Source organism: Carcharhinus amblyrhynchos, chromosome 27 (genome assembly GCF_965287045.1).
Source record: "Carcharhinus amblyrhynchos chromosome 27, sCarAmb.v2.hapA, whole genome shotgun sequence".
Classification (NCBI taxonomy): Eukaryota; Metazoa; Chordata; class Chondrichthyes; order Carcharhiniformes; family Carcharhinidae; genus Carcharhinus; species Carcharhinus amblyrhynchos.
In genome coordinates this window covers 35,181,164-35,201,286 of record NC_137350.1, presented here as the reverse complement: position 1 = coordinate 35,201,286, position 20,123 = coordinate 35,181,164, and the positions used below count along the sequence as shown (strand labels likewise).

At 44.6% G+C, this 20,123-nt stretch overlaps 1 protein-coding gene across 4 annotated transcripts in view; it reads right to left on the bottom strand.

Moving 5' to 3' along the window:
* LOC145359298 (phosphatidylinositol 5-phosphate 4-kinase type-2 beta-like) overlaps positions 1–20,123 on the bottom strand; it is a 116,703-nt gene that overhangs the window by 53,990 nt on the left and 42,590 nt on the right. For 2 of the 4 annotated variants that reach the window (XM_080213863.1, XM_080213864.1), the window contains exon 4: positions 6,780–6,848. The exons of the other annotated variants lie outside the window; for them this stretch is intronic. In XM_080213863.1, the coding sequence (XP_080069989.1) occupies positions 6,780–6,848 (69 nt within the window). The remainder of the gene's footprint in view (positions 1–6,779; positions 6,849–20,123) is intronic. 4 annotated transcript variants of the gene reach the window in all.

The window sequence follows — 20,123 nt, the reverse complement described above, 5'->3', positions numbered from 1 at the left end:
ATTTCCTATCAGGCTTTTCTAGCACCCTGTAATTTTATTAATTGTTACATTGAGCTGTGACTCAATCCTCAACTTTATCACCAAGTGAGTTGCTGGACGCTCTTCTGTTGAGGAAATTGACCCTTAATTGTTCCCTGCACCATCTGTTCACTTTGAGCCATGGTCTTCCCAATCCCAACTCCAACTCTGCTACAGGTCAACAGTCAATAGGAACAGTTCTTAGTTTACGTTGGTTCCTTCCCAGCTTGCTGCTTCATCAATCTTGCTTTGAATGTTGGCAGGTTTTTTCTTCAGACACCCCATTCCTTGCATGTAGTTAAAAGTCAGGCTCCCAGCAGTTTACATAACTATCCAAATCCTCATTTCGGTCTCTGCTGGCTTCTGACTCTATTCCCATCTCAAGAGTTGGGAACAGCATTTCCTGGTGTCAGTGCAGGAGTTTTTTTTCATAAGATCCAACTCCTTTTGCTTTCAAGCCCTGCCGGCCCAGCTGTTTTGCCTAAATCTGTTCCCACTGTGCTTTTCAAGTGCAGCACTGAAATTTTTTTATGGAAGTCTCTCCGACAACGAGATTCTTTTCTCGGTACTATTGCTCCCACTTTTCTTTTTAAGCCCTTGCTTGCTGTTTCTTGAAGAAACCTGCCTCTTGTACTTTCAACTTTATGTGAGTTGCTTGTCCAATTAAATGTTGGTGAGACCGAAGCCATTCTTCTTGGTCCCCACTCCAAACTCTGTTCTCTAGCTACTCACTTCATCTTGCTCCCTGAATACAGTCTGACATTAAGCCAGTCTGTTTGCAACCTTGGTGTCACACTCGATCCTGAAATGAGTTTGGGACACCCATATTTGTGCCGGCACTAAGACCACCTATTCCCACCTCTATAACATTGGCCAACTTCAGCTCTGCCTTTGCTCGTCCGCTGTTGAAACCTCCATTCATGCCTTCATTATTTCTACGTTTGACTATGCCATCACTCACATGGCTGGCCTCTCACATTCTGCCCTCCATAAACTTGAGGTTATCCAAAACTCTGCTACCCATCTTAACTCATGGGAAGTCCCGTTCTCCTATCACCCCTGTGTCAGCTAACGTACATTTGCTCCTCCTTGTTTTCAAATCCCTTCACAGCCTCAGTCTTTCCTATAATCTCCTTCAGCCCCACAACCCTCTGAGATATCTGTGCTCCTCTAATTCTAGCCTCTTATAGAATCATAAAATTCCTACAGTGCAGAAGGAGGCCATGCGGCCCATCGAGTCTGCACCGATCACAATCACACCCACGCCCTTTCCCCATAACCCCATGTATTTAAAAGCAAATTATTGCGGATGCTGGAATCTGAAATCAAAACAGAAAATACTGGAAAATCTTGGCAGGCCCTGGCGGTATCTGTAAGGAGAGAAAAGAGCTGACATTTTGAGTCCAGATGACCCTTTGTCAAAGCTGAAATGAACTTGTAACATCCATATTTGTGCCGGTACTAAGACCACCAAAGCATACCCCATGTATTTACTGTAGTGTCGGGGGACTAGCTAAAGAGCAATTTAGCATGATCAATCCACCTACCCTGCACTTCTTCGGACTGTGGAAGAAAAGCGGAGCACGCGGAGGAAACCCATGCAGACGTGGGGAGAATGTGCAAACTCCACACAGACGGTGACCCAATCGAACCCAGGTCCCTGGCATTGTCAGGCAGCAGTGCTAATCACTGTGCCACCATGCTGTCCCTCCCTGACCATCCCCGAATTCAACTGCTCCACCATTGGAGGCTGTGCCTTCAGTTGCCTGGGCCCCAAGCTCTGGAATACTCTCCCAAAACCTCGCCACCTCTCTACCTTGCTTTCCTCATTTAAGATGCTCTTTAAAACCTACCTCTTTATCTGAACTTCTGATCACCTGATCTAATATCTCCTTATGTGGTCCAGTATTGTACTTTGTTTAATAATTGTCTTGTGTAGCACCTTGGGATATTCCATTATGTTAAAGATACTCCATACATAATATATATATAAGTTGTCGCAGTTTGCTAAAACAGCCCTGATGTTACAATTAAGATCTAACCTTTTTTCTGAAAGATGATGATTTCGCGCCCCCCTCCCCACCGCCCCAGCTGAATGGGAGATTTGTCTGGCTCCTTCACCTCACCCACTGCTTCCAAAGTATCATCTCCAACACTGAAGGAACCAGAGAGGGGCTGCCACCTATCCTTGAATGGGATGTTCATTGATGGGAACAAAGAACAAAGAACATCCCAGCACGGGAAACAGGCCCTTCGGCCCAACGAGCCCGCGCCGCCGCATCTTCCCACACCTACCCCGCCCTGTGTGTATGTGAGTGGAACCCCTAATGTAGCCAGATTCAGGGGAGAATAGTGTCAAATACTAAAAAGAGGTGAAAGAGCAGAATGAGAATATGTGCAACAAAGCAGACATGAAAGAGGAGGGGCAGACATTATTTTGCAGACTTACCCTTACCAGTATTCCGAGCTTATGCATGCACCAGTCCAAAAAAGACAAAGAACCACCATATCAGATCCGTTACCAAGTGACAAATAGGCTTGAACTACTCCTTGTGTGAAGGCTTGTGACTGAGGTATGTGTCTCTTGTGTCCCTACACTATTTTGTTGGCAGTTATTATAGAATCCCTACAGCGCAGAAGGCGGCCATTCAGCCCACTGAGTCTACATCTACAACAATCCCACCATGCCCTATTGGAGTAAACCCACTGACACTAGGGTCAATTTAACATGGCCAATCAACCACAACAGCACATCATAGCTGTAGTGAACTTGATTTACATTTTGTTTAGCCTGGTCCCACCAGTCTTTCAACTTTTCATATCTTATTTCAGTGAAGGCATTGGCCTAGTGGTATTATCGCTGGACTATTAATTCAGAAACTCCAGCTGACGCTCTGGGGACTCGTGTTCGAATCCCACCGTGGCAGGTGGTGGAATTTGAATTCTGCTCAGAATCTACTGATGACCATAAAACAATTGTCGGAAGAAAATCATCTGAGTCACTGGTGTCCTTTTGGGAAGGGAATCTACTTGGTTTGGCCTACATGTGACTCCAGAGCCACAGCAATGCAGCTGAATCTCAACTGGCATTGGGCAACAAATGCTGGCCACATCCAACAAACGAATTTAAAAAATTTTCCCCCTCTTTCATAATGGGCAGTACAGTGGCACAGTGGGTAGCACTGCTGCCTCACAACGCCAGGGACCCAGGTTCAAACCCTGGCTTGGGTCAATGTCTGTGCGGGAGTCTGCATGTTCTCTCTGTGTCTGCGTGGGTTTCCTCCGGGTGCTCCGGTTTCCTCCCACAGTCTGAAAGACGTGCTGGGTGGGTGCATTGACCGTGCTAAATTCTCCCTCAGTGTACCTGAATAGGCATGAGAGTGTGGCCACTGGGAGATTTTACAGAAACTTCATTGCAGTGTTAATGCAAGCCTATTTGTGACTAATAAATAAAAATAAATGCCTTACTGATCACCGTTTACTCAACAGCAGTCATACTTTGTGGCTTTAAAAAGATGCAAATTCACCTCATAATATGATAATATTCTGCAGCAAGGTATACCGGAAGTTAACCTTCGCCTTCAGCTATTCAACTGTTCTGGGTGCCTCACTTTAGATAGGATGTTAAGGCATTAGTGAGAGTGTATAAAAGATTCATGAAAATGGTTCCATGGATGAGGATTTTTAGTTTTATAGATAGATTGGAGAAGTTGGGACTGTTTTCCATAGATAAGGCCAAGAGGAGATTTGATGAAGGTATCCAAACCATGAGGGGTCTTTGCAGAGTAGACAGGGAGAAACTGTTCCAATTGGAGGAAGATTGAAAGCAAGAGGCCACAGATTTAAGGTAATTGGAAAAAGAAGCAATGACGACATGAGTGTTTAGGATCTGGTTGCAATGCCCAAGAGCGAGATGGAGGTAGGTTCAATCGAGGCATTCAAGAGGGAATTATAGAGTCATAGAGTCACGTGCAAGGCTTCGGAGAGAAGGTGGAAGAGGAGTGGCACTAGGTGAACTGCACCTTGGAGAGCCAGCACAGACATGGTGTGCCAAATGGCCTCCTTCTTTGCTGCAACCATCTGCAAAATGCAGCAGTCATTTTGCACACAAAGCTGCACAAACAGCAGTGAGATAAGTGATGGGCTCATCTATGCTTGGTAGTACTGGTTGAAGGACTAACTTTGGCCAGGATACTAGAGTGGCAGAAATCCTTTACATTACTCTGATCTCAGTTCAACACCTCAAAGCTGATGCCTTCAATAATGCACTCCTATCAGCTGAGCCAAGCTGATAATTGGCTAGGGTTCACAGGGACAGCATAAAATCACTTATTTTCTTTCCTTTCATGGGATTTCAGAATCACAAGCTCAGTACCCTGCCCAAGGTTCAGAAAGCCACCACAGAGATTAGAAATTGAGCAGATCCAGTGCTGATTAGGTGACACCCAGCACAGACTCAACACACCACTGCTGCTGGATATTAAAATTTAATCCCCATAAACTGCGCTCACTGACCTAGACTGGTTCCCAGTTCAGTGACGACTCAACTTTAAAATTCTCACACCTCTTTCCAAAATGCCTGCATGGCCTACTCCTTCAGCCCTAAAATTACCCGCACTCCTCCAACTGTGGGTAAGTGCACAGGCATGATCTTAAATTACTCCACCATTAGCTTTCAGCCCTAAACTCTGGAATCCCCATCCTCATTTCTCCACCTCACTTCCTCTTTTTAACTCACTCCTCAATAGCGCCCCCCCCCCCCCCCCACCAAGCTTTTGGTCTCCTGTCATGATACCATTTTGATATTATGACAGGCTCAGTGGTGCTCATTGATGCTCCTGTGAGGCACTTTGGGACATTTTATTCCATTTAAGATGCTATATAAATGCAGGCTGTTGGTGCTCACAGCATGAAGAAGCAATTTATTGGTGTCTTAACTCACGCAGGCAAAATTTCTATCTCAGAATATTTTTTTAAAAAGTCACCACTCCAGGGAACAAGGAATGGAAACCGGGTGGCATAGTGGCAGAGTGGTTAGCACTGCTGTCTCACGGTGCCAGAGGCCAAGGTTCAATTCCGGCCTTGGTCACTGTCTGTGTGCAGTTTGCACTTCTCCCTGTGTCTGCGTGGGTTTCCTCCGGGTGCTCCGGTTTCCTCCCACAGTTCAAAGATGTGTGGGTTAGGTGGATTGGCAATGCTAAATTGACCCTTGTCAGGAGGATTAGCAGGGTAAATGTGTGGGGTTACAGGAATAGAGCCTGGGTGAGATTGTGGTCAGTAAAGACTTGATGGGCTGAATGGCCTCCTTCGGTACTGTAGTGATTCTATGATTCTATTCTACAAGAAGCTGAGGGTCTCGAATGAAAAAAGTTAAGATAGCCTAAGATTAGTCCGGTTCTTGAAGCACACACATCAATGCGAAGCAACTGGGAATCTCCATCAGAGGCCACAAAAACATATGCTGCAGGAAAGGAAAGCACCCATCGTGGTTCATTCAAGAGAAGTTCTAAGACTTGGAATTAAAAGATGTGGACAGTAAAATACTTCCACATTGCCTTTAATCAGATGCAAGACTTTTTAAATTAAAAGTACTTGATGTACATAATTGATCATTCCATTTCTCGGCCCCAGTATCCCTCACCTCAATGAACTCAAACTTAACTCATTAGAGCCTCTTAACTTCCAATGTTGCAATTCTAATGTGATGGAATATTGGCACCAACACTAGTCTTCCAAACACACTTCTCTCACACAATGTTGTCCAGCAGAAACCACTGACCAGCCACAAAATGACAACATGATATGGTTTGTCCACATCCACTAATGCTAACAGATGCCTTTCAAGTGATACAGGCAGCTGTACTGCCTGTACTTTATACGTGACAATCATCTTCCATCCGGCAGTCTTCCTTTCTCACCAAAGTTGGGGATTCTGACACGGATTTAACAGACACGCCAGGTCTCAGGGCAGGTTTTAGATTTTTGTCCAGCAGTAGTGAGCATTACTCTGTCTTTAGTGGAGTGATGCATTGTCGATTCACATGACAAGTAGCACCAGACCCACACTTGTTCCCTGCTCGAGGATGGCCCCGTCTTCTGGTCGAGAACTATCCTGCCCTCAGTCCAGACGTGCTTCTCCTCCGCCTCGCTGTGTAAAACATCAATTGGGCACTTCTCTCTGCCTGTTGGGAGCTGCTAATGGTTGGCAGAGTTTGCTTTCTGTTGCTGGCCTGGAGCAGTTATTGTGTGATTGGTAACTGATTGAGCACTGCCCATGATGACAGCTCCAGTGTTGCTAGCATTTCCATTGTGCTGAAGCTCATGTGGCCATCTATCGCACCATTATAGCATAAGAGCAGCAAACAGTAACCAAGGGAGTAAAACACAGTCAATGATTAATAAACACTCTGCTTTTAATTTTACCAGCAAACAGAGGTAACGGTCACATGCATTTGCCATGCAACTATGAGTGGCAAGATCACATGCTCGAAGGTGGTGTCCATTGCTAATTCTTTATTTATGAATGAGAGATGCAATTAGCCACATGTGGATTTTTAATTAGCCAGTACGTGGCTAGTGCCAAACATTGGGACAAAACTATTCAATATGAAATAATCTTAAAGAAATTAGTCATCAGGTTTCTTGAGGGGTCTCTCTTTTTGCAACATGTTAGTCACATTATCTCTAAAGTTACATGCAGTGCAGCATACAGGATATTTTGTGGTAAAGCACGGGAGTAAGGTGTCACTTAATAAACTGACCTGACGAACTAAGCCCATGTTCATTGTTACTTTATCCAGCTCCTGCGATGGAAGCTTTGACAAAGATCGCTATAAACAACAAGAATTGAAAACAAATAAACACACACCTATGCCCTGGGAACATCAACTGTGATCAGTAACAAAGTCCCCACTTACGAAGCAGCAGACAAAACAATTTGACAAAGGAGAAATCAAAACCACATTGCAATCGATCTGATCCAACAAAAGCAACACTCCTCTCAACGGCCTTATTGTTTAGACCAAGAATATCACCAGTGTTATATATACTGCAGCTATTTCTGATATTTCTGAGACAGCAACCAACGCTACATTTAGAAGCCATCAAAAATTAAACCATTATTCTATCAAATTGCGCAATACTTTTGATCGCATAAAGCTGCAAGATAAATTGCCCCAATACCATGGTGGGGTGGGATGGGATGCCCTACATTTGCTTTCATGGTGGAATATTATATGCTTTCAGTATTGAACCATTTACAATGGAAATCACAGGATCCCTACAGTGCAGAAGGAGGCCATTGGGCCCATCGAGACTGCACCATAAACAATCCCACCCAGATCCTATCCCCGTAACCCTTTCCCCTGCTAATTCCCCTAAGGGGCAATTTAGCTTGACCAATCCACCTACATCTACCCACACAATGAATCGTCTGTGCTCTGGTCAGTCTAGAAACAGGAACAGAAAAAGGCAGTTAATTTTTGGATCAAACCAGTACTCCAAGCTGAGGAAGGCTCATTGCCCAAACTTTAAACCTGTTCATTCTCCTCTTGGGCAATGGCTGACCTCTGCTTTTAATTCAGATTCACAGTATTTATAATTTACCTTTCTGCAATCACTCACAATGTTACAGAGGAAACACCATCAATTAAACCCCTGTGCCCCACTATCCCAAATTTTGCACGTCATAACTTCAACGTGCAGCCTCTTCTGATGCTCATATCTTAAAATCAGCGAGGTTATGTTGCAGCTGTACAAGGTGCTGGTGAGGTCACACCTGGAATACTGTGTACAGTTTTGTCTCCTAACCTGAGAAAGGATGTACTGGCACTGGGGGGAGGTGCAGGAGATTCACTAGGTTGATTCTCGAATTGAGAGGGTTGGCTTACGAGGAGAGACTGAGTAGATTGGGTCTATACTCATTGGAGTTCAGAAGAATGAGGGGAGATCTTATAGAAACAGATAAGATGATGAAGGAAATAGATAAGATAGAAGCAGGGAGGTTGTTTCCACTGGCAGGTGAAACTAGAACTAGGGGGCATGGTCTCAAAACAAGCAGCAGCAGATTTAGAAAGTTGAGGAGGAACTTCTTCACACAAAGAGTTGTGAATCTGTGGAATTCCCTGCCCAGTGAACCAGTTGAGGTTACCTCATTGAATGTTTTTAAGGCAAAAATTGATACAATTTTGAACAGTAAAGGAATTAAGGGTTATGGTGAGCGGGCGGGTAAGTGGAGTTGAGTCCATGAAAAGATCAGCCATGATCTTATTGAATGGCTGAGCAGGCTCGAGGGGCCTGATAGCCTACTCCTGCTCCTAGTTCTTCTGTTCTTAGCTCCTCCCTTTGGTGAATAAAGCAGCAGAAATTTCCTTTGTAATCTGTATTTCACTTGTCTTTCAATTCCCATGCTTGGGGTTTTGCAAGAGTCAAATGTGGGTACTCTGAACAAATCTGATAATTGGGGACAAGATTCTCCATTAGATCAGAAAAGCATATCCCTCTCTCAGAGATGGTCAAATTAGAGGAACTGTGCATTCATTACGGCTAAAGAAGAGTCTTCCTCATCTTAATTCATCAATCTGGACAGAAATGGAAGAACTCCCTCCATCCAGCAACCAATTATCTCTTCAGAAGATTCCACGGTCTTTGTTTCACTTACTATTCCTGGAAGCCTGTTCTATATAATGAGCACACGTTAAGTGAAGAAGAATCTCTTGACATCAGTGCTAAATAACCAGTCTGAACACATGTCTCCTTGCCCAATTTACTTTGAAGTTATGTTCCAGATGCACCTTCTCCATTGATTAGCACTGCTGCCTCCCAGTGCCAGGATTCAACTCTGGCCTCGAGTGACTGTGTGAGGTTTGCATATTCTTCCCGTGTCTGTGTGGGTTTCCTCTGGGTGCTCCAAAGATGTGGAGATGCCGACGTTGGACTGGGGTAAACACAGTAAGAAGTCTCACAACACCAGGTTAAAGTCCAATAGGTTTATTTGGTAGCAAACGCCACTAGCTTTCGGAGCGTTGCTCCTTTGTTAGGTGAGAAACACCTCATTCTTCTGAATTCCAATGAGTATAGACCCAGTCTACACAGTTTCTCCTCATAAGCTAACCCTCTCACCTGACAAAGGAGCAGCGCTCCGAAAGCTAGTGGCGTTTACTACCAAATAAACCTGTTGGACTTTAACCTGGTGTTGTGAGACTTCTTACTGTGCTCCAAAGATGTGCAGGTTAGGTTGACTGGCCAGGCTAATTTGTCCCTTAGTGTCAGGGGGATAAGCAGGGTAAATATGTGGGGGTTAAGGGATAGGGCCAGAGTGGGATAGTTGTTAGTGTAAATTCAATGGACCGAAATGCCTCCTTCTTCTCCGTAGGAATTTTATGATTTGAGGAAGAGAAACCCACATTTTTCCATTGATAAAAACACGAGCGTAAAGGCATCTGCTTGCAGCAGAACTCTGCCTCACAGAATCTGTGCAACGTGAGATAAATTGAGATAAATTTATTGAAAGATGCCAGATCTGCGATAGAAGTTTAACCTAAATGCTTCTGGCATTTCACAAAATGCAGAGATATCTAGTGGCAGAAGACTGATACTGCACCCACCGGCTGAAAGTGAATGGAAAATATTCCAACCAGAATGCTGGGCATGTAGGAAATCAGAAATAAAATCAGAAAAATGCTCAAAATGCTCAGTGGGTCAGGGAGATCTATGGAGAGAGAAAAACACAGCTAATATTTTCAGTCACCTGAAATATGGGTGTCACTGGCATTTTCTGCTTCTGTTCCAAACATTACCAGTAAGAAAAAATGAAAGTTTATTTATTCACCAAAAGTAAGGCTTACATTAACACTGCAACAAACTTACTATGAAATTCCCCTAGTCAGCACATTCCGGCGCCTGTTTGGGTCAATGCACCCTAACCAGCATGTCTTTCAGAATGCGGGAGGAAACCGGAGCACCGGGACGAAACCCACACAGACACAGGGAGAACGTGCAAACTCCACAAAGATAGTGACCCAAGCCACGATCTGAGTCCTGGCACTGTGAAGCAGCAGTGCTAAGCACTGAGCTACAGTATGATTATATTGGCCATGCTAAATTGCCCCTTAGTATCAGGGGGACTAACTAGGGTAAATGCATGGGGTTACGGGGATAGGACCTGGGTGGGATTATGGTTGGTGCAGGCTTGATGGGCTGAATGGCCTCCTTCTGCACTCTAGGTATTCTATGATTGTGCTCTGTAGAATTTTCATACTTACTGCACGTGTGGAATTCTAAACTTATTAATTACCCTTTCTACCTTGCATGCCAATTCAATCCTTTTTCAAAGAAAAAAGACTATCCTGTGGATTTTTTTCTGCTCTCTGTCATTTTCACTCCATTCAATGGAATCGTAGATTCCCTACAGTGCAGGAAGCAGCCTTTCAGCTCATCGAGCCTGCAAGGACCACAATCCCACCCAGGCTGTATCCCCACAACCCCTTGCATTTACCTAACTCATCCTCCCAACACTGAGGGACAACTTAAGATGGCCAGCCAGTCTTATCTGAACACCTTTGGACTGTGGGAGGATACCGGGGCACTGGAGGAAACCCACGCAGACACAGGGAGAACGTGCAAACTCCGCGCAGACAATGACACGAGGCCAGAATTGAACTCGGGTCCCTAACGCTGTGAGGCAGCAGTGCTAACCACTGTGCCAACATGCCACCCTAAGAAGAGCCCCATCATTGCCCAATCCCCTCATAACTTGCGAATGCAGCAGAAATCAATTGGCAGAGATCAAGAATAAGAATTCTGGTCAATGCCTGGTCAATGCCAGGTCCACAAGGGAGGTCCACAAAATCGATTGTGACGCCAGTATTGCAGTCCTGGCCAAATTGATTTAGTACAGCAGAGACAGAGGGTTGAATGTGATCTGTATGGCTTAGCTATTCAACTGAGTCAATGGGGAACATTACGTGTTTTGCAAGTCCTTCAATCCATTACTAATAACTTACTGATTAGTAAGGATTACAATTACCATTATAACTGGGGTAAGAAAGGACAATTTTAAGATATTTTAATTACTGTAGGACAATTAAACTCACTGTCGCTTTTTAAAAATCAACAGCGAGCTTAGGTAGAATTTTCTGACTTATTCATTTCGACATTTCTGCACAGTTGCAGGAATGGCAAACATTTCAATAGTGTCTTTCATGTAATAAAACATCCCAAAGCATTTTACAGGCAGCAAAGGCAGGAGTGCAGCCATGGTGCATTTGACTAGTTGTATCTTGGGGTAACAAAGGCGTGGATGAAAGTTTCAGCAGCAGATGAACTGAGGCAGGGGCAGAGTCAGGCAATGTTACATACATGGAAGTAGGCAGAGGGCGATTCTCCCAACCTGCTGAGCTGCTTTTGTAGTGCAGTGGGCTGGAAGGTTCTAGTGGAGGCCGATTCACAGGCTCCCCACTGGGCGCACAGCTTCTGCGAGTCAATGGTAGCCAGATTTCTGACACCATCAGCTCTGGAAAATGGCACAGAGCTGAATAATTACTATAAATGAGAATTTTAATATACTTTAATGTCATTAGCAGGCCCGAAGACTTCAGCCAGGAGAATTTCACTCCAGTGGGGTTTACTATAGCTCCCCACTTGCAGGGAGCTGGGGGCGTGAGCCCACTGGAGTGAAGAGGGAGGGCAATCGAGGCCATCCAGGCAGTCTGGTGCCAGGGGTGCCCCCAGTACTGCCCAAGGTAACAATGCCCTGAGGGCATCTTGGCACTGCCCATCAGGCAATGCCATGGGGGCAGGACCTCTGGAGGGGGAGGGAGGGGGATTCCTGCTGCCACTTTGCATTTGGACTGAGTGACAGAGGGAAAAAGTCTGATTTACGCCAGTCCAACGCCGGCATACCCACATCATGACAGAGGGAAGCCAGTGATCAGGCCTGGCCATCGGGGTGGGAGGGGAAAAAATTCGGGAGATCGGAGCTGCGGTGGGAGGGGGTGGGGGGTGCGGTGAGGGGGCAGCATTGTGGGGGCTGTCGTGCGGGCCAGTGATCAGGAGGCCGGCAGACAGGGGCCACTGTGCATGCGCTGATCTCGGTGCTGACAGATCTACGCACCCTCACTGCTACGCTGCCGGCCTCTCCAGCAGGAATAGGCCCCACACACTGATTTTCAAAGGGGATCACGCTAGCGCACTCTGCAGTACACAGAGTGTGAAAGATTCATTCTGAAACATCCACTGAAAAAACCAGCGTGAATTACTCCAGTTTTCACACAAATTCTACACTTCAAATCTTTTTGGGAGAATGGCACAGACTCAGTTATGGAGCAATGTGATCAGAAGCTCATCGCGCCAGCAATATCATATCAAGATTCCAAACAGTCTGGCTCAGCCTCAGCCAGCTGCCAGGGAGATGGACAGAACTGCTCGCTCGGGAACAGAGTTTATAGCAGGGACCAATGTTAATGGTTTCCATCTTCACAATATTTAATCGGAGGAAACTTCTGCTGGTCCAGTTTTCTGTCAGGCAGCAGTCTGGTAATATAGAGAGGGTAGAGGATGAAGCAGAGCTGGACATCATCAGTGTACGGTGAAAAACAAGAGCGCGATCTGACCAGCTGTTCAGGCCATGCTCCTGCTACAGTGATGTCAGAGAGTTTGGTGCCCAGCCAAATCTCCATTCACCACAGTGGGGTGGGAAATCCCACTGGCATGAACAGTCATATCATTCCAGCCTAAGTGTTTTTTCTGCTGATTCATTGAGGTGCAACGTGGAGGTGGGAAACACTAATGGCCAAGGATAGATCTCTGAGGACCACCAGAGATAATGGAGCAGGAAGAGGGCATTCTCTGGCCAGGATAACAATGGAACCTGAGGAGTGTAGTCCACCCAGCTCAACAACAGAGAAGGGAAGGCAAATGGTGTGGTTACTGTGTCAAAGGCTGCAAACAAAACCTTACATTAGCAAACCTCTCACACACACTGGGGCAGCACAGTGATCAGCACTGCTGCCTCACAGCATCAGGGACCCAGGTTCGATTCCCAGTTTGGATCACTATCTGTGTGGAGTTTGCATGTTCTCCCAGTGTCTGTATGGGTTTCCTCTCAGTCCAAACATTTACTGCTTAGGTGCACTGGCCAGACTAAATTCTCCCTCAGTGTACCTGAACAGGCGCTGGTGTGTGGCGACGAGGGGAATTTCACAGTAACTCCATTGCAGTGTTAATGTAAGCTTTACTTATGACTAATAAATAAACTTTATTTGCTTTATTACAACCAGGGAGAGAACAAATTCACATTCTATAATGGTAACTGCTTAATTCGATCGGTCAAATGTTTGATCAGTTTTAGCCCGATCACTCTCAAAGGGAAGACTTTACATCCAAAAACCTTTGCAGCCTGTTTAATCTACACACCCATTTCAAAACTGAACCTCTGCAAACATCAGGCAAAGCCAGGGTCAGGCTGAGCTGTGTCACCACTCACTGCGTGGACTCCCACACCATTAACTGTGGCTTGGGAAGGCACTCAGTGATCTGCCTGGCACCCAGAGGTCGGCACCCCAGGACAGAGTGATTGTCTTTGGAGCACAGAGTAGACAGGGCGGCACAGTGGTTAGCACTGCTGCCTCACAGCATCAGGGACCCGGGCTCGATTCCCGGCTTAGGTCACTGTGTGGAGTCTGCACATTCACCCTGTGCCAGCATGGGTTTCCTCTAGGTGCTCTGGTTCCCTCCCACAGTCCAAAGATATGAGAGCTAGGTGGATCGGCTGTGATAAATTGCCCCTTAGTGTCAGGGGGACTCACTAGAGTAAATGCATAGGGTTTTGGGGATAGGGCCTGAATGGGATTGTGGTGGGTGCAGACTCAATGGCCGAATGGCCTCCTTCTGCACTGTAGGGATTCTATGAAATCAACAGACAAATTACCAAGGCTAGAAAAACAAAGTACAAGCACTTTACTATAATCAATCCTAACTGAACAAACATAGGGTTCAAGGATATGCTGCCTCCCTTGATTTTAATGCTATCGTAACAATTCTCTCTCTGATTTGCTTTTGGCTTTGTTCAGACGTCATGTTCCTTTTTTTTTAAGCTGATATCCCACTCGTTGGGGGCGCAGGTGGAAGCAATAAACACCTCCACTCTACTAAATATTTGATTCTCGAGTGTCACACTTTAAATCATAGAAATTCCAGGTCATTCACATTTATGTCAGTGCATAATGAGAAACAGGATACATGGCTTGGGGTGGGGTAGGGGAGGGACGGATCATGGGAGTAAAATCATGGCGTAAGCTGTGGTTCAGCAACCCTCAGTAATCGAAGCTGCTACTTGAAAAATACATGACTTAGGCACAGGAAGAGCATTTGGCCCTTTCAGCCTGATCCGCGCCATTCAAATAGGATCACGGCAGATCTGATTATGGTCTCAACTCCACTTTCCTGTCTACCCCCCCCAAAACTCTCGACTCTCTTTGTCCATCAAAAATTTATCAAACTCAGCCTGGAATAAAGTTTAATGATCCAGCCTCCACTGAGTTCTGGGAAAGAGAATTTTAAACAGTAACAACGCTCAGAAAATATTTTTCCTCACCTCGTCTTAAAAGGGAGGCTTCTTATTTTTAAACGGTGTTACCTAATTTCAGTCTCCCCTACAAGACAAGGCCTTATATAAATCTTCTTCCTCCCTACAAGACGGACCGCCTTCCCAGTGACCACCCTATCAAGTCCTCGCAGGATCTTCTTTGTTTTATTTAGATGAGGTCACATCCTTTTACACCAATGTCTCTACTTTCTCAGAAGGCTAAGGAAATTTGGCATCTCCACTCTGACTCTCACCAACTTCTACAGATGCACCATAGAAAGCATTCTTTCTGGTTGTATCACAGCTTGGGATGGCTCCTGCTCCAACCAAAACTACAAGAAACTACAAAGGGTTGTGAACATAGCCCAGTCCATCATGCAAACTAGCCTCCCATTCATTGACCCTGTCGACACTTCCCGCTACCTTGGCAAATCAGCCAGGATAATCAAGGACCCATGTACCCCGGACATTCTCTCTTCTACTTTCTTCCGTCAGGAAAAAGATATAAAAGTCTGAGATCACATACCAACTGACGTAAGAAGTTTCTTCCCTGCTGCCACCAGACTTTTGAATGAATCTACCTTATAGTCAGTGGATCTTTTTCTACACCCTAGCTATGACTTTAACACTATATTCTGCGCCCTCTCCTTTCCTTCTCCTCTATGTACTCTATGTACAGTATGCTTTGTCTGTTTAGCCCTCAAAAGACAATATTTTTCACTGTATCCCAATATATGTCTTGATAATAAATCAAATCAGATGAATGGGTACAGGCCCAACCTGTTCAACCTTTCTTCATAGGATAAGCCCTCCATCCCAGTAATCAATCAAGTGAACCTTCTAAGATGTGTCATTCAAACATGGTGCAAAATAGGAAAAATAATTAAATTCCACATCAAATTTATAAATTTCCCATTTACTTCTGATCTAATTTTAAATGTGTAAAACCATGGATAAGCGCCATTAGAATCTTGGCTATTGAAATTTGTCTATTTAATTTGGATCAGAAAGTAATTTGCTCCCATGACTATTGAGCAAAATGGTGCACAGAATATCAATCCCAGTGCGGCTTTCAAGATTCAATAAACGTTTAATTGGCAGTCACCATTAAACAGTCTAATTATTTCTTATGCAGAACTTGATAAACCAATCACCACCACCAGAATGGCTACCCTCAAGCACTATCTATTATCAAGTTGGAATTTAAAGTTGTAATCTGCAAAAAGGCTATCAATGCAGCATCAGTGATGCTACATAGAGATAAAAACAGGCTAACTTCACTACAATGAACCAGAAACTGATTAGATTTGATTTACTGTCACATGTATTAGCATGCAGTGAAAAGTATTGTTTCTTGCGTGCTATGCAGACAGGACATCCCTTTCATAGAGAAAGAAAGGAGAGAGTGCAGAATGTAGCACTACTGTCATAGCTAGGATGTAGAGAAAAGATCAACTTAATGCAAGGTAGATCCATTCAAAAGCCTGACGGCAGCAGGGAAGAAGCTGCTCGAGTCAACTGGTACGTGACCTCAGACTTTTGTACCTTTTTCCTGACGGACGAAGGTGGAAGAGAGTATGTCTGATGTGTGTGGGGTCCTTAATTGTGCTGACTGCTTTGCCGAGAAATGTAGTTAGAGTCAATGGATGGGAGGTTGGAATGAACACCTCTGTTAAAAAAAAGTCAGTGGCAACACTTGACTTTTTCTAATGGAGATTAGCACTAATTGTTTGATAGAGCAGACGCAGCACGATTTCGTTAAGGGGAAGTCGTGTCTGACAAATTTACTGGAGTTCTATGAGGATGTGTCTAGGGCGGTGGATAGAGGAGAGCCGGTGGATGTGGTCTTTCTTGATTTTCAGAAGGCGTTCGACAAGGTACCTCACAAGAGGTTATTGCAGAAGGTCAGGGGACATGGAGTTGGGGGTAGGGTGTTAGCGTGGATAGAGGATTGGTTGTCAAATAGGAGGCAGAGAGTGGGGGTCAATGGGTGTTATTCGGATTGGCGGATGGTGACTAGTGGAGTGCCCCAGGGGTCAGTGCTGGGGCCTCAGCTATTTACCATTTATATAGATGATCTGGAGGAGGGAACCGAGTGTGTGGTGTCGAAATTTGCTGATGACACCAAGATTGGTGGAACGGCAAATTGCGCAGAGGGTGTGGAGAGTCTACAGAAGGATCTAGATAGGCTGGGCGAATGGGCCAGGAACTGGCAAATGGAATTTAATGTTGGCAAGTGCGAGGTGGTCCACTTTGGTAGGAATAATGGTAGGAAGGATTATTACTTACGGGGTGAAAAACTGCAGCAGGCGACGGTGCAGAGGGACCTCGGGGTCCTTGTGCATGAGTCGCAAAAACCTAGCCTGCAGGTGCAGCAGGTGGTCAGGAAGGCTAATGTGATGCTGGCCTTCATAGCAAGGGGGATTGAATATAAAAGTAGGGAGGCCTTGCTGCGGCTGTATAGGGCATTGGTGAGGCCGCAGCTGGAGTACTGTGTGCAGTTTTGGGCGCCGTACTTACGCAAGGATATTTTGGCCTTGGAGGGAGTGCAGAGGAGGTTTACTAGGCTGATACCGGAGTTGAAGGGGTTGAGCTATGAGGAGAGGCTGAATAAACTAGGCTTGTACTCGTTAGAATTTAGAAGAATGAGGGGAGATCTCATTGAGACATATAAGATGATAAATGGGATGGATAGGATAGAGGTGGAGAGGCTCTTCCCGCTCAGAAAGGACAGTAGGACTAGGGGACACAGCCTTAAGACAAAGGGGGGGTGGGTTTAGAACGGAGTTGAGGAAGAACTTCTTCACTCAAAGGGTGGTGAATCTCTGGAATTCTCTGCCCATTGAAGTGGTGGAGGCTACCTCGCTAAATATTTTTAAGACGTGGGTTGATGGGTTTTTGATAAGAGAGGGGATTAAGGGTTATGGGGAGAGGGCGGGAATGTGGAACTGAGCCACGACAGATCAGCCATGATCTTATTGAATGGCGGGGCAGGCTCGAAGGGCTAGATGGCCTACTCCTGCTCCTATTTCTTATGTTCTTACGTACAAAGAACATAGAAGCATGAATGACGAAGAGAGAATACTCAAAATCTAGTTGTGATTGATTGAAAGATAATCTTTGTTATAGTTTGAATCCCTCATGATGTATGCATCTGTAGTACAATGAAGCGGCCACCATGAAAACTGAAATGAGGCCACACCAATGAGAAACCAGGCAATGTGCTGGAAAATGGCATGCATGAAACGCTTTTTGTTTCTCCAGAAGGAACTCTTTAAATGCAGACTATAAAAATATAATAAAACTTACTCAGCTTTCAAATCAAAGAAAGGGTTCAATAAAGAAACTTCATTACTCCAAACATGGGGCCTCACCCTGGACCATTCCAAACTCCCCCACAATTCCCAACAGATTCTTATTTATAAGAGCAAATTACTCCAGATGTTGGAATCTGAAATCAAAAGAGAAAATGCTGGAAAATCTCAACAAGTCTGACAGCATCTGTAAGGACAGAAAAGAGCTGATGTTTCAAGTCCAGATGATCCTTTGTTCTTAGTTATACTAAGTCAGTGGTCAGCTGACCATTACATCATTGGTTCCATGGGTCAGCTGACCCTTACCGCTTGTTGCCATTGGTCACATTACATCCGATACAAAGTTATCACTGGTTACGTTCTAATACATCTTGTTTATGAAAGCAATTCCTCTAATCATTGATTATTTGAATCACAACCGAAAAATTGCAAGCCACAATCTGAAAATAATGTGGCTTAGCAATCAGCACTGTTGGAAACATGTATGCCAAGAACAGAAAAGAATTACGTTTGCTGCTGCAGGAGACAAAATGTCAATCTAATGGAAATATTTAAACACCAAAAGCTCAGCCTGCTGAAATGGATAGTTGGATGGCCCAAGTAGTGGCATACCTTAAAATTCAAGGACGTCAGTGACAAAAGATTGGAGTTAACAGAAGGTGCGTGCAGCTGACAAATCAGTCCAACAGAAGTTTATAACGTACCAAACTGGACCTAGTTGTCATATTTTCTATGTTACATTACCACAGATGCTTCAAAAAGCACTTCATTTTGCTCCAAATAGCTTTGGGATTCCCAGAGATCATAAAAGGTGCTATGTAAATTCAAATCTTTCTTTTTTGAACCAGTTCGAGATACAAAAAGCATTGCAAAGGGCACAAATAATGTTAAGTCGTGTACATTGTACAATGTTCAGCATGATAAAATATTTAATTAAAATTGGTAATTCCTTTAGTTTTCTTTTGCAGCATGTTACAGCTACTGTGATTTAACACACATTTTTATAGATCCCCGAAGGGATATGGTCTAATGGGGCATGCCTGTGAAGAGACACACACAAAAACACACAAAAATATAAAAAACAGTTGAACTTTGGAATGTCAATAAAGGTGATTTGTCACAATACCGGTCAAATATCTTTAACTAAACAAGGCGGTTTGTATATTCTCCCTTGCACAAACACAAACTCCAATTCAGGAGAACTAATCAAATAAGAGATTTATGAAACAATTATCTAAAAGATCTAAGCTATCACATGCTGTAGGATTTCACAAGCATCACAACCATAAATAAAAGTTTACTTTATTTATTACTGCCACAAGTAGAATTATATTAACACTGCAATGAAGTTATAGTGAAAATTTCCTAGTCGCCACAGTCCGGCGGTGCCTGTTTGGGTACACTTAGGGAGAATTTAGTGTGGCCAATGCATCTAACCATCAAGTTTCAGACTTTGGGAGGAAACTGGAGCACCAGGGAAAACCCAAGGAGACATGGGGAGAAACTGCAGACTCCACACAGACAGTGACCCAAGCCAGGAATAGAACCTGGGTCCCTGGTGCTGTGAGGCAGCAGCGCTAACCACTGTGCTGACCCCATGGCTATAAATGGCTATTCCTTGAACAAAAGAATGACTATCACACAATCACTGGTGTTCAATTGTAACATGGGATTTCACCCCCTGTCCTTTTCCTGATAGTGTTAACTTAGACCAGGGTACAATTGAACAGGTGCCAGTTACTGTGTCACTCCTATATGTCATGCAATTGGTCATTATTTTTTCACAAGTGAGCCTAAACAGTGAGTGTTGGCAAGTTATCCCACAGCGCAGAGTACCACAAAGCAGCCAGCTCCCTCCTCACCCAATGTTCACACAGGATGCTCAGCAACCACTGAACAAGAATAATCAGCATCAACAGTGAATGATCCCCCTTTCTTTTCAAAATTCCACATAACCTTGTCCTTTCCTTTCTCGCATCTCCTCCAGTCTTTCAACTTTGAGACATTCGCACTCCTCTAAATTTGGCCTCTTGAACATTCCCAGGATCCTTACTACGCAGAAAGAGGCCATCCAGCCCATTGAGTCGGCACTAATCTCTGAAAGAGCATCCCAACCAGGCCCTCCCTTCTGCTCTATCCCCATAATCCCACACATTTACCATGGCTAATAAGGTATCAAAGAACCAATACTTCTTTGGACTCTAAGG